A 26,084-nucleotide genomic window follows, 5' to 3' on the forward strand; every position below is an offset into this window, starting at 1 on the left:
TGATGTCTGCTTCGATTTGCTTTTTTTTTTTTTTTTTTTTTTTTTCACACAAAAATGCTTCTTATCTGTAACTGCCTATTAAAAATACTTTCCAACGGTAAAAACGAATTTGTTTTTTTATATATACTAACGCACATCTTTCCGATTAAGATAATGTGGTTCAATTTATACATAGTTGCCTTTCTCACCATTACAAAATGCATACCAAATAAAACATCACTAACATTCAAAATAATCTTAATTTCTAAAGTACGAAAAATAAATTCTTCAATAAACTTCCAGAATTTGTATACAACCGGGCATTCAAAAAAGAAGTGTTCAATGAAATCAGTTACATCACAGCAGTAATTACATTTATTAGTTTCCGTTACTTTCATTTTACACAGGAGAATGTTGGTCGGATAAATGTTGTGCATAATTTTCCAGTGTAAAACTCTTAATCTAGTCTCTTGTGTTGACTGATAGGCAACTATCCAGGATCGTTCATCAATTTCTACATTAAACTTTCTCTTCCAAAATCCTCCGGAACATGGTACATCTGTTTTCATATTAATAATCTCTTTCCTGTATTCGCTGGCACTTAACACATTTTCTAAAAGAAAGAGTAACACGTAGGCGCTGCTCCCAAGCTCTTTTCAGTTGCTTGTTTGTTGGAAGTTTATGTAGCCTGACAACTCTTCCTTCAATAATTTTTCCACGATAGTTATGGCAAATGACACAGTACTGCTTTCCACCACACACTCTGAGCGAGCTTTCTTTCAGTGCAGACGCCATGATGTAGAAGATACCGGAACTAACCCAGCGTTTCTCCTTCGTTGAAGAGCATGGAAAGATAACTCGTACTTGACTAGAAGTGAGAAAGAGCTATAGGCAAACAGACATGGGGACAGGCACGCAGAAACACCCGCATGCAAACAGAGCGGCAGAATTTGTTTTTACATTTAGTCAAGTTTTGACTAAATGTTTTAACGTAGAGGGGGGAATCGAGACGAGGGTCGTGGTGTATGTGCGTGTGTGTGTGTGTGTGTGTGTGTGTGTGTGTGTGTGTGTGTGTCTGTCTGTGTGTGTAGAGCGATTCAGACTAAACTACTGGACCGATCTTTATGAAATTTGACATGAGAGTTCCTGGGTATGACATCCCCGAACGTTTTTTTCATTTTTTTGATAAATGTCTTTGATGACGTCATATCCGGCTTTTCGTGAAAGTTGAGGCGGCACTGTCACGCCCTCATTTTTCAACCAAATTGGTTGAAATTTTGGTCAAGTAATCTTCGACGAAGCCCGGACTTTGGTATTGCATTTCAGCTTGGTGGCTTAAAAATTAATTGATGACTTTGGTCATTAAAAATCTGAAAATTGTAAAAAAAAATAAAAATTTATAAAACGATCCAAATTTACGTTCATCTTATTTTCCATCATTTTCTGATTCCAAAAACATATAAATATGTTATATTTGGATTAAAAACAAGCTCTGAAAATTAAATATATAAAAATTATTATCAAAATTAAATTGTCGAAATCAATTTAAAAACACTTTCATCTTATTCCTTGTCGGTTCCTGATTCCAAAAACATATAGATATGATATGTTTGGATTAAAAACACGCTCAGAAAGTTAAAACAAAGAGAGGTACAGAAAAGCGTGCTATCCTTCTTAGCGCAACTACTACCCCGCTCTTCTTGTCAATTTCACTGCCTTTGCCATGAGCGGTGGACTGACGATGCTACGAGTATACGGTCTTGCTGAAAAATGGCATTGCGTTCAGTTTCATTCTGTGAGTTCGACAGCTACTTGACAAAATGTTGTATTTTCGGCTTACGCGACTTGTTTGTCTCTTGTTTTCTCTCTCTCTCTCTCTCTCTCTCTCTCTCTCTCTCTCTCTCTCTCTCTCTCTCTCTCTCTCTCTCTCTCTCTCTCTCTCTCTCTGTGTCCCTATCTCTCTCTCTCTCTGTCCCTCTCACTGCTCATATGTTTCTTTCTTCCCCCCCCCCTCTATCTCTCTCTCCATCTCACACTCTCTCTCCCTTTCTCCATCTCTCGCTCTCTCTCTCCCTCTCACACTCTCTCTCTCTGTCTCTCCCTTTCTCCATCTCTCTCTCTCTCCCTCTCACACTCTCTCTCCCTTTCTCCATCTCTCTCTCTGTCCCTCTCACACTCTCTCTCTGTCTCTCCCTTTCTCCATCTCTCTCTCTCTCTCTCTCTCTCTCTCTCTCTCTCTCTCTCTCTCTCTCTCTCTCTCTCTCTCTCTCTCTCTCTCTCTCTCCAGGAAATCCAAATCTCTGCGATTTCGCGGATTTCCGCAAAAGCAAACAAGTCGCGTAAGGCGAAAATACAATATTTAGTCAAGTAGCTGTCGAACTCACAGAATGAAACTGAACGCAACGCAACGCAGCAAGACCGTATACTCGTAGCATCGTCACTCCACCGCCCGTGGCAAAGGCAGTGCCCGTGGAATTGACAAGAAGAGCGGGCTATTCGTTGCGCTGAGAAGGATAGCACGCTTTTCTGTACCTCTCTTCGTTTTAACTTTCTGAGCGTGTTTTTAATCCAAACATATCATATCTATATGTTTTTGGAATCAGGAACCGACAAGGAATAAGATGAAAGTGTTTTTAAATTGATTTCGAAAAAAAATTTTTGATAATAATTTTTATATATTTAATTTTCAGAGCTTGATTTTAATCCAAATATAACATATTTATATGTTTTTGGAATCAGCAAATGATGGAGAATAAGCTAAACGTAAATTTGGATCGTTTTATAAATTTTTATTTTTTTTTACAATTTTCAGATTTTTAATGACCAAAGTCATTAATTAATTTTTAAGCCACCACACTGAAATGCAATACCGAAGTCCGGGCTTCGTCGAAGATTACTTGACCAAAATTTGAACCAATTTGGTTGAAAAATGAGGGCGTGACAGTGCCGCCTCAACTTTCACGAAAAGCCGGATATGACGTCATCAAAGACATTTATCAAAAAAATGAAAAAAACGTTCGGGGATTTCATACCCAGGAACTCTCATGTCAAATTTCATAAAGATCGGTCCAGTAGTTTAGTCTGAATCGCTCTACACACACACACAGACAGACAGACAGACAGACACACGCACATACACCACGACCCTCGTTTCGATTCCCCCTCGATGTTAAAATATTTAGTCAAAACTTGACTAAATATAAAAATAAAAATAATAAAAATAATAGTGGGGTGTTTTGTTAAATGCACAATGTATCTTTTACCAGAGAGGGTTACATTCATATAATTTACAAGGCAACATTGCTTCAGCTTCGTTCTTCCTTGAATGGATTGCCTGTCTCTCTCACTCTCTCCCTCCCTCCGGCTCCCTCTCTCTCTCTCCCTCTCTCTCTCCCTCCCATGGCCTCTCTCTATCCATGTCCCCTCTCTCTCTCCTTCTCCCTTTCTCTCTCTCCCTCTCCCCCCTCTATCTGTCTGTCTGTCACTCTGTCACTCTGTCTCTCTATCTCTCTCTCTCTGTGGATAGAAAGCGGGGTAGGGGGAGGGGTGTTGAAGCGGGGGAGTGGGAGAAGGGTAGTGGGGGATGGACGGGACAAGGGGATAGCCAGCAGACGATCAACGGTCGATAATGCGCTGATTTTGCTGTAGCGGATTTACGACGCTAAGCCAATTGAATGAAAGAAGAAAGAACGGAAAACTTCTCACCATTAGCATGCTATAGTCTAGTGAATTATTTATTGCCAGAGGTTGTTTTGGACTCGTGGAACTCGTTCTTGTCTGCTGCTTTTGGGACCCCCCCGAAAAAGAAAAACACACAGAGAAAAAACCAACAACACCCACAAACATTACTACAATGTGGAAAGTTTGTGTCTGCGCGCCATATTTTGCATTCGATACGGAAGCATCATTCTCTCTACTTCCCCCCTCCCTCTCCCTCTCTTTCTCTCTTCATACAGACACGCACACACACACACGCACGCGCGCACAAGCACGCATACTCACGCACGCATACTCACGCACGCACGCACGTACGCTTTCCAAAGATTTTACTGTGCATGTATTTTAAGTTTAATTTGAGCGATTTGTTTTAGGTGGGTAGATTTGTTGATGCATACACTAGAAAGCAGTATTAATTTTATGGTCAACAGCAACACTGGTTTAAAAAATCCAGCAAATCAAGGTGCTTTGTTTATATTGTAATAAAGTTCAGGAGCTAAAATAATATAGAATATGGCATACTAGAGAACAGGGTACTAGACCTGCACAACACGACAACACAATGTCCTTGGGCGCTCCAACTATAAAAGTTTGATTCGCCGTGTTAGAACATTTTTGATCGACCACTTTTTGCCGCATTCAACATCCACGACGCAATCTCAACCTTTAGTAGGCTATAGCCCCCACACTGAGCAACACGCAACAAAATAAGGAATCTTTTTTTACAAGCTATTTTAATACCCAGCTTCAGAAGCCATGTTTAAGATCTGGCAAAACTGGGCACTAAATCTAGCAAACCAAGTTTAAAAAAAAAAAGTTTTATTAATCCATAGCAGAAGCGAAAAAAACAAAAGAATCCTGTGTAATAGGGAGCAGAGTACAAAAACCTAAAAACCGTACCAAGGTAATGTCTCTTACCGCAAATATAGGGGCAGATCTTGATCAGTGGACTCCATTTGTCTTTTAAAGCTGCCATGCTTCACGCGTTCACCGCTACAAACCTGCATAGACAGGCGTTCACCGCTACAAACCTGCATAGACAGGCGTTCACCGCTACAAACCTGCATAGACAGGCGTTCACCGCTACAAACCTGCATAGACAGGCGTTCACCGCTACAAACCTGCATAGACAGGCGTTCACCGCTACAAACCTGCATAGACAGGCGTTCACCGCTACAAACCTGCATAGACAGGCGTTCGCCGCTACAAACCTGCATAGACAGGCGTTTACGTGGATAAGAGTATCCTTCAACTTTATATTCACAGACCGAACATCTACAGCCTGGCTGCTTCCTGGCTGCATCCCTGATTTGAAATCAGCAAAATAATTCCCACTGCGAAAAAAAAAGCGCAGCGAGGCTGTTGGTTTTGGGTGTGTGAGCAAGAAGCGCAAGGATACAGCAGTCCTATATGAAAGCCTGACAGGTCTATGGTGTTCAACATGATGGGTTGCGCGAGCAGGATGAAACCTGAAACGTTTGGTTCACGGTGTTGGAGCATTTCTGTTTGGTCACCAGTTCTGACTGGTCCACATCTAGCATGGTGTGTCAACTGATTCCGTTCATAAGCGTACGGACGGAAACAATTTGATGAAAGTGGTACGAACGGACACATTTTTTCTTCAAAATGAGTACGAACGGACACAAAACTGTTTTTTTCAAATTCAATTCATCTCAAGTTATGGTTCACATAGGTCCAATATCACACGCATTCGTACTTTGTGCTATCTGACGACCATTAGAACACACATAACTTGTAGTGGGGGCCTGTTTCACTTTGATCTGACGAATGTGTACGAACGGAAACGCGAGTCAAGAATGTATTGACAAGGCAACACAGACGTTTTCAGAAAATTTATTATTATTAGCAAAGAAATGTATGCCTGTTAAAACGGTAACTGTGCGTGAAAACGATGCCCCCTGGTTAACAGCAGACATATTGAAATTACGGAATAAGAAAAGAGTTGTTCATACAATAGCAGCTCGTTTGGATACACCCGATGCTTGGGAAACCTTTCGCAATATCCGCAACGATTACACAGATGCTATACGAACCCGGAAATTAGAATATTTAAAAGAAATTGACGGTCGAGTATCAGAAATTAATAATTTCGGGACAAAAAGTTGGTGGAAATTAGTTAAATCGTTCTTGGCGAAAAGAGGTTCAAACGCTGACACAATTCCACCCTTAATATTTGATGGTGTAACACATTATGGAAATGAAGAAAAAGCAACACTCTTCAATAATTTCTTTGTTGAACAGTCAAAATTACCAGATGATGATGACAACGTTCCTGACGTTGACAGATTAGATAAAGTCTTGGAAGATGTGATCCTACGTACTCAGGAAGTAGAAACAGTTTTAATAAACCTTGATAAAACAAAAGCCGCTGGTCCCGACCAGGTGCACAACAGAATTTTGATATCTAGTGCCAGGCACATCTCAGAAGCTTTAAGCCTCTTGTATAACAGATCTCTCCAGGAAGGCAGGTTTCCAATGGAATGGAAAAAAGCCCATGTATCACCGATTTAAAAAAAAGGAGATAAAACTGATTGTTCAAATTATCGACCCATTTCTCTCCTAAGCTGTATCGGAAAGGTGTTTGAAAAATGTGTCCAGTCACGAGTATTTGAATACTTAACTCTCAACAGCATTCTTACGCCTTACCAGTCTGGATTCATACCAAAAGATTCCATCACCTACCAGTTAATTTCTTTGTATAATGACTTGTGTAAATCTCTAGACAATAATATTCCTACTCAAGCCGTATTTTTTGACATATCTAAAGCGTTTGATAAAGTATGGCACAAGGGCCTCATTAGGAAACTGGAAGCAATCGGAATACGTGGACGGCTCTTAATCTGGTTCCAAGATTACCTCTCTGGGCGTAAACAGGCAGTTGTTTTAAAAGGAAATAAGTCAATATATTTACCCGTCTCAGCAGGAGTTCCACAAGGATCAGTATTAGGCCCTACGCTGTTCCTCGTTTAAATTAACGATATAGTGAAAAAATATTGAATCTGTTATTAAATTATTCGCTGATGACACAAGTTTGTATTTATTCATTGAAAATCCTGTTCTCAGAGCCGAAATTTTAAATTCAGACCTGAGTAAAATTTTTAAATGGGCAAAAAAGTGGAAAGTTTTTTTCAATCAAACTAAAACCGAATTATTAAATTTAGGCAGACAACAGAATCCAGATTTGACTGAATTAAAGTTTGGCGATAACACATTACAAGATGTAGAAAAGCACAAGCACCTAGGTGTAATCGTTCAAAATAATTGTAAATGGGAGTCCCAAACAAAATCTATCGTAGCCAAATGCCGCTTATTGATTTCTTGTCTGCACTCATATAAATATAGATTAAGCAGAAAATCCCTAGAGAACATGTATAAATCATTCATATTGCCAAGTATTTCAGACCTGGGAACCCCTGTTTTGCACTTTGAGTATTCTCAAACAAACTTGGTGTATTTTCAAAAAAATGAGCGTACTCCACACAGCGTTTGCACATCCATGATTAAAACATGCCTCATGCGCGTCCGTCACACCGTTAATTAAGTTTACCTATACATTTAAAACAAATGCTTTTTTCAATTTTTACTGACAAAAACTGTACCGTATTTGACGGACTACAAGCCGCGACTTTAAAAAAAAAATCGCATTGCGGCTTATAAAAAGATGCGGCTAAAACGTTACCTAAACTTGAATAGCATTCACCTAATGGAAGTCGCCGCGGATTTTCATTTCGCTCGATTAGCGATTACCGGTACTTTATTAGCTTTCTACTCAAGGCTCGGCGCTTTTCTCTTTCTTTCGCGAATCTTCGTTTGTCAACAAGTCGTCGTGACAAGCGTACAGAGAAACACCGGATGTATCATGATCTCGCGCGCGCGAGATTTCGGTTTTTTTGTGTCTCGCGATAGTTGGAGGAGCGACAGCCGCCATGTTGTGTTTTCGTCTGCTCGAAATGTGCGCAAGAGTCCTAAATCATCCCAAAAAAGCTTATTCCGGGCGGGACTACATGTGTGTGTTGGTTACAAATTGTGTGTGTGTGTGTGTGTGTGTGTGTGTGATATTTTTCTTCAAACTTTTTCACTTTTCTTCTTTGTTTTACTTGTTTATTCTCGGAGCCGATTTCGCCAAATACCGTACTTTCGTTTGCCTGGTTGTTTTGATTGATTGACACGATCCGATTATATTTTTTTCGACGGCGGCTAATATAGTGACGTAATCATGTGCCAAAATACTGGATCGGCTTCAGGATGGGCTTGAGAAGAAAAGTAGTCTAGGAATTTTTCTCGTCGTATTTTTTTCCCACTGACCGTACTGAGCGTATTCTCGACAATCATGCGCAGACGTTGTATGGGATAATTGCACTACCGGATTGGCAGATGAATTAGAAGGTCTTCACTTAGAGGCAATACGAATTATTATTGGAACAGTTCGAGGAACAAGTCACCGAAAATTATATCAAGAATCGGGTTTTACTACACTCTCTGAACGACGCAAACGCCATAAATTAATATTATTTCATAAAATTGTTCATAACAAAGTTCCCCCTTATTTAAGTGCTGAACTCCCACCTCTCGTATCTGCAGGAAACCCGCATCACAGGAGACGCCCATTAGAACGCAAGATTCCATCGTATAAACAGAATTGTATAAATCATCGTTTTTCCCATCAACAACACATCTATGGAATGCCTTGCCTGATGAAATCAAACTTATCGAATCCATAAGCCAATTTAAAAGATATTTAACTGCTAACGATCCAGTTGTGCCACCGTATTTTTATATTGGAGAACGACAGGTCCAAGTGATTCACAGTAAATTAAGGTTAGGCATGACCGATTTAAACCAGCACCTAGTCGATAGGCATTTGAGCAATAATCCAGCGTGTGCCTGTGGCCACGCATCAGAAGACGTAAAACACTTTCTTTTAGATTGCCCTCAATACGATAGAGACCGAACCAGAACAATAAGTACTCTCCCCACTGATCAAATTACGATATCAACACTCTTATTTGGTGATGCAAGTTTGTCAAAAGAATTAAATGAATCTGTTTTTGATAAAGTCCAGGAATATAATATTATTTCAACTGGCCGACTTGGGGCAAAACGAATTTGATGTATACTTATGTACTCTCTCTCTCTCTTTCTCTCTCGCTTACTCTCTCTCTCTTCCTCTCCTTTCCTCTCTCTCTTTCCCTTTTATATTCTTTGTTCATTCTATTGTCGTGTCCTGTCTCCATTATGCCTTTGCTTTTTGTCAAATATGTATATACTAGATGAATACCCGCTTCGCCGGGTACGGCTGCGCCGGGAAGAAGAACTTAGAGCCGTACGCCGGCTTCGCCGGGTCCGAACAATGGACCCGCCAAGCTTAGGTCCCTCCCAGATTCGTGGAATGGGAACAGCACGAAAATGATTCAGTGGCCATAATGCCATTCCTGACCATATCGAGTAACATCCTTGTCGACGAATGTAACCGTGTTAATCACCTTTGGAGGCGAACTCCACTCAAACAGGACTGAGCAAGTTATGGCTTCTCAAAGGAAGGCCAGTACATAAAATTACACAAAAGCCGCCAGACCACATCACAAACAGAACTGAACAATGCACAGGTGTTGCTCACATAGAGACACACACACTAACACACACACACACAAAAACACAGAGAAGCCGTATCTATAGAGAGATAGATGACAGTGTATTTTTCGCGTGGCTATAAATTGATTCGACCTTTGCACTTTTACAGTGAGGATAATTTACGGGTCCAATTTACGTTCTGTACACTGCGTTGACCTTCTAAAAATAGTAACAGTAACAGAACGCCGGGAATATCCGAAGACGCTCAGCGCAGTGGACAGCGCAGTGACATTCTAAAAATAGTAGTAACTTACAACTGAACGGGAAAGCCACACGAAGGAAGGGAGATAAACGCCAAACACTGGAGAAGATAAGGAAGAGTTACTTATAATGGTGAAATGAACACAAAACCCAAAATCAGTTCAGCGCTGCGCGCTGAGAGCACGTGTTGAAATATCTCATCGATGATATTGTGTCCGGGGTGTAGCTGAATACGGTGTCCAAATTTGAAAAAGATCCACCGAGAACTTTGGCGTTGTGATGTGGTGTAGCGGCTATGGTGTGTCGGTATGGGGGCCCGGGTAGCTGAGATGGAACCAAAATAGCTGAGGTGGAACCAAAATCGGTTCCGCGCTGCGCGCTGAGAGCACGTGTTGAAATATCTCATCGATGAGGTTGTTACCGGGGTCTCTCTGAATAAGCCCACCAAATTTGAAGCAGATCCATCGAGAACCTTGGCCGCGCACAGACAGACAGACACACAGACACTAGTCGTATATATATATAGATAGATATATATACGACTTGTGTGTGTGTGTGTGTGTGTGTGAGTGTGTGTGTGTGTGTGAGTGTGTGTGTGTGAGTGTGTGTGTGTGTATGTCCGCGATACACGGCCAAAGTTCTCGATGGATCTCTTTCAAATTTGGTGGCCATATTCAGGTACACCCCGGACACAACCTGGTCGATGAGATATTTCAACACGTGCTCTCAGCGCGCAGCGCTGAACCGATTTTGGTTTTTCTCTGGATCCATTCCCAGTAACTCTTCCTTATTTTCTCCAGTGTTTTCAGCGTTTATCTCCCTTCCTTCGTGTGGCGTCAATCCATATTCCCGTTTCTATTTTTAGAAGGTCACTGTCGAAAACGCTCAATCCATATTCTCGTTATACTATTTTTAGAAGGTCACTGTCCCGGCGAAGCCGGTTATTACTCTTCTCCAGTGTTTTGCGCGTTTATCTCCCTTACTTCGTGCGTATTCGGCTTGACTTCTTCCCGGCGAAGCCGTACCCGGCGAAGCGGGTATTCATCTAGTATATATATATATATTGCACATTTTGTTTGTTTCTCGTTTGTTTTGGTTTAAAAAGTACTTGTCGAAGTCTCGTCGCAAGTTATCGTAATCAATATGTTAAATTCTCCCGTTAGGGTCACCACCATAAGCTTGAGCTTGTTGATAATCCGTAACATGTATCATGTTCAAATACATATGAATTTTTGAATAAACACTGTTTAAACCAACGGAAACGCTTTTCGTACGAACGGAAACATGCACTTTTGTACGAACGGAAACATGGTGTATGAACGGAATCTGCATGTTTTCAAAAGACAAGTGATTGTACAAAAGCCATGGGTTTGTATAAACTTCTGTTCAAGCAAAATGTCCTAACAGGCAATGGTTTTGGTGATCATGTGCAAATCAGGGGTCAGATTCGATAACAGAGCGAGAATAACAAGAAAATTAAAAACAAATCAGGCAATTCTGCCACGTTCGGCCCGCGTGTGTTATCATGAGGATTACTAGCACCTTGGTACTTATCGTACACATAGCCCAACCAATTAGCTACCTTATTCTTGCAATATCACAAAAGCGCGCTGCCCACACGACTTACCGCCACGTGTTTTCCCCAAGCGAGTGCCGAAAATTAGGCTGTATGAACGGAAACATCCTGCGGACGAACAGAAACATCCGGTGTATGAACGGAATCACGATGTCTCAGGGGTAAAATAAACCACGTAATCTGGTGTGTGGTTAACGCAAGCTAAATGCCATTCGAACGAAATGTGTCATTTAATGCTATTAAATGCTGTTGTAAGTGTGTTCCATAAGGTAAGAACTGCTTTAAAATCGTTCTGTAAACCATTTGAGGCAGACTGGGCCATTAAGGTCATCCCTATACGAAGGACAAAAAGCATACCTGTTGTAACAGCAAACAATGTGCGTGGTTATAATGGTCTTCTGCTTTTGATCACGCTACACCATGGTGGCGCCATGTTAACACCGTAGCTCTACTAATCGTACACATCACGCGGAGAAACGATAATCTCATTGTCACGTTTTAAAGGTCAAAAGAATGACCTAAAATGGTCAATTACTGCTAACTGACTAAGCACACCACGATCCACTCTCGCAGTCACACAAAAAAGTTAGAAACAACAAAAGTATAAGTTCTAGACGTCTGTTTATATACACTAACTCTCCACCTCCCTCTTCTTGTGAAGCCAAACGTGTTTTTACGACCAAGTCGTAAAGCAATAATAACTAAAGCCAGTTAGAGTTTATGAAATAATAAGAACACGCTGAACCGTGTAAAGTTAGAAAACACTTAGCTGCTCTGTAAAAAGTCTTAGCCTGTACAGGCGTTAACACTCCACGTTGTCACAACTCAAAGTTCTTCATAAAGGGTTAGAAAGATGACAAGGTGGGGGGCGTTTACGCATGGGTGCACTCAACTCTCAGTGTAGCCAGGGTCCATTCGATGAAACGCAGTGGAGCAGTGGAGCATACAGGTGAAAGTTGGAGCAACACCAGTAACAGCCATAGAACAGCAACCGTAGAGCAAAGGACAGCAACAGTGTAGCCCGTCTTCAACAGCAAACAGGTAGCAGCCAGGTAGCAAACGTCCAGCAAACGTACAGTAACACCTCCAGTAACAACCAGCAACAGCCAGCAACAAGCTCAACAGCTCGTATAACGTAGCTCTCCCAAGCAAACCGCTTGAATATTTGGCTCCCGTTCGTCAGCGAAAGTATGTAGCCAAAAACGACGTTAAACACCAAATAAAGAAAGAAAGACAAAGCTTTCTGCGTTCTGCACTGACGCCAGAAGCCCGTTGGTCGACCTAAACCAGTCTTGCAACGCGTTGGAATCCTCCAAATCTTAGTCACGGAAACTCAGACCTTGTCGTCTGTAAAGCTAGTAGCGAAAAAAAAAGAAAGCCGGGGAAAAGAAAAACCATGTGATCTCCCTGACCAATCAGCAACTGCTTCCCCAAACCAAGCCATCTTCCTGACCAATCACTGGTCGCCTACCAAACACACCAATAGCATGCTTGGAACACGTGTTCTAAACGGTGAGCGAAATCACCCGATACCCGCACGGTTTCCACGTGAATTTCGTGCTCTCAGCCAAAACTTTTCCGCAATGCGGTATGGCAGCACAGGCGCATTACTTTGCAATTTGGGAAAGGCGCCCAACAAAGAGTTTCTTTCCCACTCGTGTCACTGAAATCATGACACTCCTCCCCACTTCAAGACGAAACCTCGGTTTCGCTCCCGGCCATGTTCTCCCCCACAGCGCGAGATAGAAAATCCGCACCAACATTGTTGGCACCCGGAATGACTCGTACCGTGATTTGGTACGGTTGGAAGATCAACGCCCAGCGCATAAGTCTGGCGTTGGCCAACCTTGCAACTTGCAGATATTGCAGAGGTTGATGGTCAGTCTCCAGACAGAAAGGTCGTCCGTAAAGGTACGCCTCGAACTTCTGGATGCCCCAGACGATGGCGAGACACTCGCGTTCAACCGTTGCGTAGGCTGCCTCGGCCGAGGTCAGCTTACGGCTGGCGAAACAAACAGGGTGCAGAAACCCCTCGGTCTCTTGAAGCAACACTGCTCCCAGACCTTTTCCTGAAGCATCTGTCCTCAGCACGAAGTCCTTCTCCAAGTCTGGTAGTCGGAGAATAGGCTGGCTTGTGAGCCGCATTTTCAGCGTGTTGAATGCTGAATTGCACTCATCAGTCCACACTACAACTGTCGGTTGTAGTTTCTTGGTGAGGTTGGTAAGCGGAAGTGCGAATTCGGCGAAGTGAGGGATGAAGCGTCGATAGAAGCGCAGCTGGCAAGGCCAAGGAAAGACCTGACTTCTTTCTTCGTGCGCGGTGGCTCCGCCTTCCGAATCTTCTGAATCTTGTCGTCCTCTGGAACGAGCAATCCCTCGCCGACATGACCCAGGAAAGACAATTCCCGAAATCCCAAGTAGCACTTTGACGGTTTAGCTCCCAGATTTCCGTCCTTCAACCTCCCGAACACGTCGCGCAGTGCGTCGAGATGTTCAGTCCACGTCTCAGTCGCGATCAGCACATCGTCAATGAAACTGCTGATGTCCTCGCGCTTCAACGGTTCCAAAAGTTTCCTCATCATCCGAATGAAGACGGCTCAAAAGGCATGACTGTCCACTGGAACTGCCCGAGTGGTGAACGCAGTCTTCGGACGATCCTCCTCGGCAACAGGAATTTGCCAGTATCCCTTTGTGAGGTCTAACTTGGAAAAGTACTTGGCCTTGGCCAAGTGACTGAAGAGGTAGTCCACATCAGGCATGGGTTCTGCATCGAATGCCGTGGTCTTGTTCAGTTTCCGGTAGTCAACGCAGAACCTGACGCGACCATCCTTCTTCTTCACTAGTACGATCGGTGAACTGTAGGGAGAGTTTGCCGGTTCGATGACGCCTAACTCAATCATGTTGGCGATCTCCTTCCTGACCACCTCCTTCTGGGCATGTGGCATGGGGTACTGTTTTGTCCTCACTGGCTGCTTTTCCAGCAAGTCGAAAGTGAACTCCTCCAGATGCGTCTGCAATGGCAAGTCTGTGAGAACGCGTGCTGCATCCTCCACAATCTCTTGCAGGTCTGCCCTCTGGTCGTCTCCCAAATCAGATGAGATGTGCACGTCAGTGTAGTCCTCTCTGGTCTCCAGCGGACAAACTGGTACTCGGCATCTTCCCTCTTCATCCGTCGTTTCGTCCATCACGACAGCAATCTTCTCTGTCTGTGGTTTATCTTTCTCCCCGTTTGTTTGTTTGTTTGCTTAACGCCCAGCCGACCACGAAGGGCCATATCAGGGCGGTGCTGCTTTGACATATAACGTGCGCCACACACAAGACAGAAGTCGCAGCACAGGCTTCATGTCTCACCCAGTCACATTATTCTGACACCGGACCAACCAGTCCTAGCACAAACCCCATAATGCCAGACGCCAGGCGGAGCAGCCACTAGATTGCCAATTTTAAAGTCTTAGGTATGACCCGGCCGGGGTTCGAACCCACGACCTCCCGATCACGGGGCGGACGCCTTACCGCTACTTTCTCCCCGTAGGCAGTCCTCTCCACGTAGGCGCGCATCAAGTTTGCGTGGTACAGGCGTGGTTTACCATTCATCATGATCCTGTAGTCGTTCTGGCCCACTTTCGCTGTGACCTCAAAAGGTCCTTGCCACTGCAGCTGAAGCTTGTTGTGTTTGACAGGCAGAAGTAGCAGCACTCGTTCTCCAATCTTGAAGCTGCGCGGACGTGCCTTGCGGTCGAATCCTCGCGCGTAACGCTGTGCTGCTCTTCCCAGGTTTTCTTGAGCCAGTTTGCAGGTCTCCTCTATCCTGTTCCTGAGTTCTACGATGTAGGTCGCTGTCGTCTGCACCTCCTCGTCTGCTTCCTCGTCCGTCCAAGCCTGACGTAGGATCGCCATGGGACCGCATACCTGCCTGCCGTACAGCAACTCAAATGGGGAGAATCCCAAGCTCTCCTGAGGAACCTCGCGATAGGCGAAGAGCAGTGCTGGGATGTACCTATCCCACGTGCGTGGTTTCTCCTGTGCCAGTTTCCTCAGCATGGTCTTCAGGGTGCCATTGAACCTTTCCACTAGCCCGTTGCACTGAGCATGGTAAGGAGTAGTGAAATGATGCTCGAGCGATAGCAGCCGTGCTGCCTCTGTCATCACTCCTCCCGTGAATTGAGTGCCTCTGTCGGTGAGTACCTCTGAGGGAATTCCCAACCGGGACCACATGGTGACGAGCGCTTCAGCCACCCGTGTAGCTTCAATAGACTTCAGAGGGATGGCCTCCGGATATCTAGTGGCGTAGTCCACCATGGTCAAAATGTATCTGTTTCCGTCCTCAGACGCAGGCAAGATGGGCCCGATAATGTCCACTGCCACCCGACGAAACGGTTCGTCGATGAGTGGCATCTTCTCTAAGGGGACCTTCCTCACCCTTCCCTTTGCAACCACCTTCTGGCACTTGTCACACGACGCACAAAACCGTCGGACATCCGTGCAGATGCCTGGCCAATAGAAATGGCGCCACACACGGTCCGTGGTTTTCTTGGTGCCCAAGTGACCCCCAAGAATCGATTCGTGCGCCGTTGCCATGACATCTTCGCGAAACTCGTGAGGCACCACCACCTGCCTGAAAGATCCTTCCCTGTTGCTGAACTCTCGATAAAGCAACTTCTTCTCCCTGAGAAACTTTGACCTCCCATGTTTCCCGCTGAGCTTGACCTTCCCCAACTTTGCATGCTCACGAGGAGTAGCTAATGTCGGGTCCGTATCCTGAGCCTTCGCGAGAAGCACGGCCGGGGGTGACGTTTCCCAGGGCTGCTCGTGCGGCAGGTAGGGGTTTGAGAGGTTGGTTTTCTCGTTCCGCCTGTGCCCGCTTGAGTACAGAAATGACGTCGGGAGTCCGATATACGGGAACCTCCCTGATGACGCCGTCCACAAACTGGACACGGTTCCCAATGAGCAGGTTGCATGGAGGATCGTCCATGACGACGGCCACAATGGTCCCCGTGAACAAAGGCGTTACGACCTTGATCACAGCCGTGTTCAAGTCGCACGCGTGAGAGGCCTCGGCCATTCTCACCTTCAAGTTGTCGCCTGTGTAGGCCTTTGCCGGAACTAAACTTGCCCGGACCACAATCATGTCTGCCCCAGTGTCTCGCAGACCTTCGCCTTTCACCCCGTTGACATACACCTGACAGTGTGGCTGGAAGTGTTTCTTGGAGCAAGGAACGCTAAGTTGCGGAATTCCACAAGCACTGGTGACGTCCCGAAATTCTTCCTTGGCAACATAATGCACGCCCTTCTGGTCTGATTTCCGTTTAAGGCAGTCCTTCTTGACGTGGCCCCGTTTTCCACAGTAGAAACACGTGATGTCGTTCCTGGAAGTAGATCCCTTGTGTCCGTGCTCGTCCTTCCCATCCTTGGATCCTGAAGAACCGGAATTCCCTGACTTGTTCGGCCGTGAGCTTGACGACTTCCCGGAGATCGCCTGGGCGTCTTCGTATACCCTGATCCATTCGGCTGCCTCCTGGGTTGTCTTTGGCCGGTGCTCCTGCACGAAAGACACCACCTCAGGTCGCAGGCTGGACATCAGCTGTTCCATCACAATCAGGTCAGCAAGGTCGTCGACGTCCCACCTCTTCTCTGCCATCTCAACCCAGCGCTGCAGGTAGAGGTTCAGACGTGCCACGAATTGATGACTCAGCTCGCCACTGAGTCTCTTGCTGTTCCGCAGTCGACGTCGGTAAGCTTCGGCAGTCAAGTTAAAACGCTGGAGTAGCGCCTTCTTTAGAGCCCGATAGTTCCTCGCCTCGTCGTCCTCCAAAGCGTTGTAGAGCTGTAAGGCGCGTCCCTTCAAACACGTACTAAGGCGACTAGCCCACGTACCTTCTTCCCATTTCTGGTCAGAAGCAATACGCTCGAACCTGCGCAGAAAATCGTCGAGCTCGTCCTTGTCGTCGTCAAACGTAGGAAGTCTCGTACGGTCAGTCACGAACGTCGGCGTGCTGGTTTGAGTAGGCGTACCTGTCTCCGCCTGTAGCTTAGCTAGCTCCAGTTGGAGATCGCATTCGGCCTGTTTGTCACGTTCTCTTTCTTGTCTGTCAAGTTCGTCTTTCTTGTCTTGCCTGTCACGTTCGGCCTGTCGTTCCCTTTCTTGTCTGTCACGTTCGGCCTGTTCTTTCTCTTTCCGTTCTTGTCGGTCTCGTTCGACCTGTTCTTTCTTTTCCTGTCGGTCTCGTTCGTCTCTTTTTTCCTGTCTGTCACGTTCGGCCTGTCGTTCCCTTTCTTGTCTGTCAAGTTCGTCCTTCTTGTCCTGTCTGTCATGTTCCTCTTTTTTTTTATGTGTCGCTCTAATTCTTCCTTTCGTTCTATCTCTAAGCGTTTTATCACGCTTCGGGCTTTAGCGCGTGTGCCTCGCTCAGTCTGTCCCTCGCTGCCAGGAGTCAAATACCCCCTTCCCCAAGTACCTGTCTCGGAGGAGAACCCTTTTCAGCCATGGTGTACGGGGAGAAAATGCTAAGGACAGTCTAACGCAGCGATCGCCAGAACCCGCGAAGACCAAACAATGGATACAAAAATCCAGCAACCAGAAAACGCAGAAGAAAAATCCAAACGGTGTCAAACGAACGCGTGGCCTATTTTATGGCTGCTTTTTGCGGTGAAACCAAGTGTTTCACACAGCCGTGGCCTACTTTATCGGCTGCTTTTTGCGGTGAAACAGAGTGTTTCCCACAGCCGTGGTTAGGTCAATTACTGCTAACTGACTAACCACACCACGATCCACTCTCGCAGTCACACAAAAAAGTTAGAAACAACAAAATTATAAGTTCTAGACGTCTGTTTATATACACTCACTAACTCTCCACCTCCCTCTTCTCGTGAAGCCAAAAGTGTTTTTACGACCAAGTCGTAAAGCAATAATAACTGAAAAAAGCCAGTTAGAGTTTATGAAATAATAAGAACACGCTGAACCGTGTAAAGTTAGAAAACACTTAGCTGCTCTGTAAAAAGTCTTAGCCTGTACAGGCGTTAACACTCCACGTTGTCACAACTCAAAGTTCTTCATAAAGGGTTAGAAAGATGACAAGGTGGGGGGCGTTTGCGCATGGGTGCACTCAACTCTCAGTGTAGCCAGGGTCCATTCGATGAAACGCAGTGGAGCAGTGGAGCATACAGGTGAAAGTTGGAGCAACACCAGTCACAGCCGTAGAACAGCAACCGTAGAGCAAAGGACAGCAACAGTGTAGCCCGTCTTCAACAGCAAACGGGTAGCAGCCAGGTAGCAAACGTCCAGCAACACCTCCAGCAACAACCAGCAACAACCAGCAACAAGCTCAACAGCTCGTAAAACGTAGCTCTCCCAAGCAAACCGCTTGAATATTTGGCTCCCGCTCGTCAGCGAAATTATGTAGCCAAATCCCTCACGTCCTAAGCCTTCTGCGTTCTGCACTGACGCCAGAAGCCCGTTGGTCGACCTAAACCAGTCTTGCAACGCGTTGGAATCCTCCAAATCTTAGTCACGGAAACTCAGACCTTGTTGTCTGTAAAGCTTGTAGCGAAAAAAAAAAAGCCGGGGAAAAGAAAAACCAAGTGATCTCCCTGACCAATCAGCAATCGCTTCCCCAAACCAAGCCATCTTCCTGACCAATCACTGGTCGCCTACCAAACACACCTATAGCATGCCTGGAACACGTGTTCTAAACGGTGAGCGAAATCACCCGATACCCGCACAGTTTCCACGTGAATTTCGTGCTCTCAGCCAAAACTTTTCCGCAATGCGGTATGGCAGCTCAGGCGCATTTCATTGCAATTTGGGAAAGGCGCCCAACAAAGAGTTTCTTTCCCACTCGTGTCACTGAAATCGTGACACTCATAACCTTACTAATGACATAAACACGCGCACATGCACGTATGCCCACACGAACTCGTGCGCACATACACACACACACCCACATACACACACACACACACACACACACACACACACACACACACACACACACTGTTGTGAGTTTTCAAAGTAAAAGGTATCAGTGCCTTTCACGAAGTTAAATCTTTAGAAAAATACAACTGTGCACTGAGAGTACCCACACATGAACTTACGCACGAACGCACACGCGCACGCACGCACGCGAGCTCACACACACGCAAACACACACACACGCACACACGCATTAACGCACGCCCGCACGCGCGCGCACGCACGCACGCATACACGCACTTTCTTACTAATTTGAAATTACTTTCAGATTTCGTTACAAAAGGAAAACCAGCGAATAAATCTTTCCAGCAATAAAACAATTCTCTCTTGCCCTTCCTATCTCTTTCTGTATCTCCGCCCACTGTTTCTCTCTCACTTCCTACGTCCATCCATAGACCAAATAGCGGTCTATGGTCCATCCTTCTCTCCCTGTCTCTTTTTCTCTCAAGCCCCCCGCCCCATCCTCTCTATCTCTCTCTCTCTCTCTCTCTCTCTCTCTCTCTCTCTCCTCTCTCTCTCTCTTCCCCTATCTCTCTCTCTCTCTCTCTCTCTCTCTCTCTCTCTCTCTCTCTCTCTCTCTCTCTCTCTCTCTCTCTCGGGCGGGGACGTAGCTCAGTTGGTAGAGCGCTGGCTTTGTAGCCAGTTGGTCGCTATCAGCGTGGGTTCGATCCCCACGTTCGACGAGAGATTTATTTCTCGGAGTCAACTTTGTGCAGACACCCCCGTGTGCACACATGCGCACGAAAAAATCCCACGTTCACAGCGAAAGTCTCAGGGCTTGGAAAACACGAAGACACGCATGCATCATCTCTCGTCTCCAATGATCATGATCGTATTTCGATACTTTGACGAGACAAACCCAATGCTGGTGTGTCGAAGAAGACAGCCACAGTGGGCTTGTTCGAATCAAAGTATCACACCATATCTTCAACGTATTACCAATACCTGTCCCAATATAGACCAATTATTGGTTTAAGAGGACGTTAAACCCTAATAGTCAGTCAGTCAGTCTCTCTCTCTCGCTCTTTATTCTGACGGTCACCGACTTTTGTGTCATTATTGCTGGAACAATGGCCTTTTGTTTGCGTGCCTTCATTCCTCTCGTGTGACAACGCTTTGCAGAGCAGGTTTAAATCATGAAGGGAAAGTTAGAACAAGTCGCGTAAGGCGAAATTACTACATTTAATCAAGCTGTGGAACTCACAGAATGAAACTGAACGCACTGCATTTTTTCACAATGACCGTAGTCCGCCGCTAGTGCAAAAGGCAGTGAAAGTGACGAGCCTGTTTAACGCGGTAGCAGTTGCGCTGCGCTGCATAGCCCGCTTTATTGTACCTCTCCGTTTTAACATTCTGAGCGTGTTTTTAATCCAAACATATCGTATCTATATGTTTTTGGAATCAGGAACCGACAAGGAATAAGATGAACTTGTTTTTAAAACGATTTCGGAAATTTAATTTTAATCATAATTTTTATATTTTTAATTTTCAGAGCTTGTTTTTAATCCGAATATAACATATTTATATGTTTTTGGAATCAGAACATGATAAAGAATAAAATAAAAGTAATTTTGGATCGTTTTATAAAAACAATATTTTAATTACAATTTTCAGATTTTTAATGACCAAAGTCATTAATTAATTTTTAAGCCGCCATGCTGAAATGCAATACCAAAGTCCGGCCTTTGTCGAAGATTGCTTGGCCAAAATTTCAATCAATTTGATTGAAAAATGAAGGTGTGACAGTGCCGCCTCAACATTTACAAAAAGCCGGATATGACGTCATAAAAGACATTTATCGAAAAAAAGAAAAAAACGTCTGGGGATATCATACCCAGAAACTTTCATGTAAAATTTCATAAAGATCGGTCCAGTAGTTTACTCTGAATCGCTCTACACACACACATGCACAGATAGAATAAGAATAAGAATAAGAATACTTTATTATCTCATAGAGGAATTCAGGCGTGGTACATAACAATAATACAAACAGGACATTGTTTTTACATAAGACATATAGCACTATATAACATGGCAGGTTATAAACACACCTCCCACATACCTCTCTGGCCATTCCTTGCATTGTGCTTACGCATTCAGTCATGAACACATCCATGTCTCACTTACACATCGCACACATGGACATTCTTATACGCTCAACTTACCCATTCACACATGGACATTCGACCACGCTCCACTTACACATTCTTATACGCTCCACTTCCACATTCACACATGGGCATTCTTATATGCTCCACTTACACATTCCCACATGGACATTCGACTACGCCCACTTACACATTCCCACATGGACATCTTTAAAGCACTGCGCTTACATATTCTCGCACACCTACGCGTATAACGGACTATGGCTAAACATCATTGCAAAAAAAAATCATAGCATACAATATATCACAGACACACACACACACACACACACACACACACACACACACACACACACACACACACACACACACACACACACACACCACGACCCTCGTCTCGATTCCCCCTCTATGTTAAAACATTTAGTCAAAACTTGACTAAATGTAAAAAGATGACAAAACGAACATCTCTACCCTCTACCTCGTGATAGATGGCACAGGATGGGAACGCTTCGTCTTGCTGCACAATGAAACCACTTGCACAGTGCGTGTGAGTGTGTTGTTTGTATGTATGTGTGTGTGTGTGTGTGTATGGTCGATGAGAATTTTCAACACGTGCTCTCAGCGCGCAGCGCTGAACCGATTTTGGTTTTTCTGTTCATCTTCCCAGATCCATTCCCAGTAACTCTTCCTTATCTTCTCCAGTGTTTTGCGTTTATCTCCCTTCCTTCGTGTGGCGTCAATCCATATTCCCGTTACTATTTTTAGAAGGTCACTGTCCACAACGCTTTCATCCCGGCGAAGCCGGATATTCCCGTTACTATTTTTAGAAGGTCACTGTCCACAACGCTTTCATCCCGGCGAAGCCGGATATTTCTCTACTTCTTCCCGACGAAGCCGGGTACCCGGCGAAGCCGGGTATTCGGCTCTACTTTTTCCCGGCGAAGCCGGGTATCATTCGGCTCTACTTCTTTCCAGCGAAGCCGGGTACCCGGCGAAGCGGGTATTCATTCTAGTATAGAATGTTTGTCTTGTGTTTGACCAAATAGTTTATTCATTTCCTCATCTCGTTTTCACAGAAGACAATACCGTACCAGATAAAGATGAATCAAAGTTGTGAAATTTTTTGTCTTGGATTTTTGGCTCACGTAAGTGTAGCCTATGCGATGATAAACTTTGTCTGTCTGTGCGTGCGTGCGTGCGTGCGTGTGTGTGTGATAGAAACTTTAACATTTCCGAGTCTATGGATAAAGCTCGCATAAGAAGATTACGTCTCGGTCAAAAGTGTTTGACGTGTGTGATAGAAACTATTTGAAGACGTCACATTATGACGTAAGAGGGTTGGACGTCACGCAAAGGAATTACTGAAAGTCTCGGTCATTGTTATTGTGAGCGGGCCGAGACTAATTGGCAGATCCAGGGTCTCCCTTTCTTGCACAGTTTCACCTATGCTTACTGTGTGTGTGTGTGTGTGTGTGTGTGTGTGTGTGTGTGTGTGTGTGTGTGTGTGTGTATGTGTGACGGAGTGATTGAGTTTGTGTTACTGTTTGTCGATTTCTTACGTGAGCCTTGAAGGCTTCGCCTCTTGTTTATTTAATGTTCATAAACCTGTCTTGTTTTGCTGAGCCTTCCTATGACTGCAAGAATATTTGCGAGTGCGGTTGAACATGGGATGGTTTGTGTGTGTGTTGCAGTACGGGTACCAGGAACGGCATCGGCAGATTGACCTGTTTGACCACTACATGCCTTACACGTGCGCACCGGACAACCACTTCAACTGTACTCAGGTCAGTCAGTCGATGCTCCTTTTGCTAGTTTGTTTTTGTTTGTTACTTTATCGGTTTCTTTGCTTGATTTTGTTTGATTATTTGATTCGTTGGTTAGTTATGGTATTGTTTTTGGCTCACGTAAGTGTAGCCTATGCGATGATAAACTTTGTCTGTCTGTGCGTGCGTGCGTGCGTGCGTGCGTGTGTGTGTGTGTGTGTGTGTGTGTGTGATAGAAACTTTAACATTTCCGAGTCTATGGATAAAGCTCGCATAAGAAGATTACGTCTCGGTCAAAAGTGTTTGACGTGTGTGATAGAAACTATTTGAAGACGTCACATTATGACGTAAGAGGGTTAGACGTCACGCAAAGGAATTACTGAAAGTCTCGGTCATTGTTATTGTGAGCGGGCCGAGACTAGTTGGCAGATCCAGGGTCTCGCTTTCTTGCACAGTTTGAAGTTTCACCTATGCTTACTAGTCCAAGCAAATAAGAGAACAACGTTGAAGTGACAATGACTAGGTTTAAAATGTCCCTTATCAGAAAGTTCAACCTCAGTCCTTTGATGTTTAGTAAACACATTTTCATATAAAGTTGGCGCTTCATATGGAAAAGTGGCTTTGAAATTGACCCTAATCCTTCTTTGGGCTCTGTAAATGTCGTTTGGGGCTATGGTTGTAAAACGGTATCTACTGGTCACCCCAATGTATAAACTGAAAACTCTTTCTGCACCAGAACACGCAGAAAGGATTGTATCTGCCTGATGTCTGATGCTTTTCAAAATCCCCAACCACTAACACCTTCAAAACGGACATTAACTGACACTGTTGTTTTTCCCTATATAATCCTTACTATTTTTCCGAGACGTCGTCGTGTTGTGTATTTAGCTTGCCACAACCTCATACATGGTCCTAAAAGTTAAAGTTGAAGAAAATACTAAAGATAAATGAACAAGCTGACGCAGTGTCATTCGCACCGTGAATCCCCCCATGGGAACATACTAAAGTCTGGTTCCAAATAGGCTCAATTTCCTTCTATTTCTTTGTATTTCTGCCTCGTAGGGGTAGGGGTGTTCAAACCAAAGGCACCTTTAAACCAAAATTCAAATCACACATCTTACAATACTAAGACACTCAGCAGTGAAAGGGTGTCTGCTGGTAAAAAATTCCAAACAATCCTAAAAGTACTTCACTACTAAACGTGCTTTTAAAAAGAGCCGTTATTTTTCCCTCTATAATCAGTATTGTGTTTTCTGCGAACATGTAGTCTATTTAGATGGTTGTCATGTGCACATGAGTTGCTAAAGCGTTTTCAGTTGGGCATATGTCGAAAAGCAAAGAATTAGCCCTTTGAAAACCATCAGAACTGTCACACAAAAATAACATTTACCTATCTCACCAACTGACCAAACATAGGGCTTTTCCTTATGTATTATGTATTGTCGTGTTTTTTGTAGCATACTTGTGAAAACAGCCACCACTGTTGTAAATGATACTTTAAAGAGCATTATTTCATTTTTACAGTTGAAGGACAACCTGGACTGCCGTATATTACAGCTGTTTTACAATCAGCCAAAATTTTCTTAACAAACGTATGTTAAGAACAACTCCCATAGTGAAATTGAAGGAAAACAAAGTGAAAATCCCCCTGCCATAGAGGAGCTAAAGAATCAACAATAAACGACTGCATGGATAGCTTGATGCACGAATGCATTGCGGACATGTTTGTCTCCAACCAAGAGAAAGTTCCAAAAAATCCCTTTTGTGCTTCTTATTATACAGTGACGTCAAAGACAGCCTTTTCTGCTGTTCATACATTCAGGGGTTATGGTTACACTAAACGACGTAGTTGTAGCCATACTGCCATCCAGATTTATTTTTTCCTTGCGAGCAGTCACAGGGTGTTTGTGCTGTCTGCCAACCGTTAGATGACCCCGCCCAAGTCTGTTAAGGGACCGTTTGACCGTTATAGAACGCGTCTTTTTGATTTTTTGGCACAGTTGGAAACGGTTGATTTTTATCCCTACCATTGTTTCCAAACATTATATAGGAATGTTTTGTGAACAACGGATAATAGCCGCTACTCGCATGTGTAGCAAAAGTGAGCGTACATACTCACCCTGGTCGTACAGCCGTTGTCCGTTGCCCGTCTTCATCTGTCTGTACTGAACATTACCTTTGGATATTTCTCCAACGCTATGAAGTGAAGAAACACCAAATGTTGCAAAATGTTGTATGACCCCAAGAGCTCAAAAAAGATACTTGAGAACCTTGACCTTACCTTAAGGTCAAGGTCACAGGGAGAATGAATGTGGTCTAAAAACTGCAAAATTTCACATTGTGCCAGTTTTCTGGAAAACAAATTAAAAACAGCGGGCTTAGTTTTGTATGGTATACAAGAAAAAGAAAGCCTTTCTTCAACTTTAACTTTTAGGACCATGTATGAGGTTGTGGCAAGCTAAATACACAACACGACGACGTCTCGGAAAAATAGTAAGGATTATATAGGGAAAAACAACAGTGTCAGTTAATGTCCGTTTTGAAGGTGTTAGTGGTTGGGGATTTTGAAAAACATCAGACATCAGGCAGATACAATCCTTTCTGCGTGTTCTGGTGCAGAAAGAGTTTTCAGTTTATACATTGGGGTGACCAGTAGATACCGTTTTACAACCATAGCCCCAAACGACATTTACAGAGCCCAAAGAAGGATTAGGGTCAATTTCAAAGCCACTTTTCCATATGAAGCGCCAACTTTATATGAAAATGTGTTTAATAAACATCAAAGGACTGAGGTTGAACTTTCTGATAAGGGACATTTTAAACCTAGTCATTGTCACTTCAACGTTCCCTTCACTAAAGTGGCTAAGATGCCTGGACTATACTGTGTGTGTGTGTGTGTGTGTGTGTGTGTGTGTGTGTGTGCGTGTGTGTGTGTGTGTGTGTGTGTATGTGTGACGGAGTGATTGAGTTTGTGTTACTGTTTGTCGATTTCTTACGTGAGCCTTGAAGGCTTCGCCTCTTGTTTTTAATATAGTTCTTGATTTTTGTTTGTCGTGTTTTTTTTGGTCGTTGTTTTATGTTCTTTCTCACTGGGGTGTCCCTGGTTGTTGTTGTTG

At 44.2% G+C, this 26,084-nt stretch overlaps 1 protein-coding gene across 1 annotated transcript in view; it reads left to right on the forward strand.

Moving 5' to 3' along the window:
- Positions 1-26,084, forward strand: part of LOC138982199 (uncharacterized) — a 114,619-nt gene that overhangs the window by 70,558 nt on the left and 17,977 nt on the right. Inside the window, exon 2 of the mRNA XM_070355425.1 lies at positions 22,897-22,989. Coding sequence (XP_070211526.1) covers positions 22,897-22,989 — 93 coding nt within the window. The remainder of the gene's footprint in view (positions 1-22,896; positions 22,990-26,084) is intronic.

Source organism: Littorina saxatilis, linkage group LG12, assembly GCF_037325665.1.
Source record: "Littorina saxatilis isolate snail1 linkage group LG12, US_GU_Lsax_2.0, whole genome shotgun sequence".
NCBI lineage: Eukaryota > Metazoa > Mollusca > Gastropoda > Littorinimorpha > Littorinidae > Littorina > Littorina saxatilis.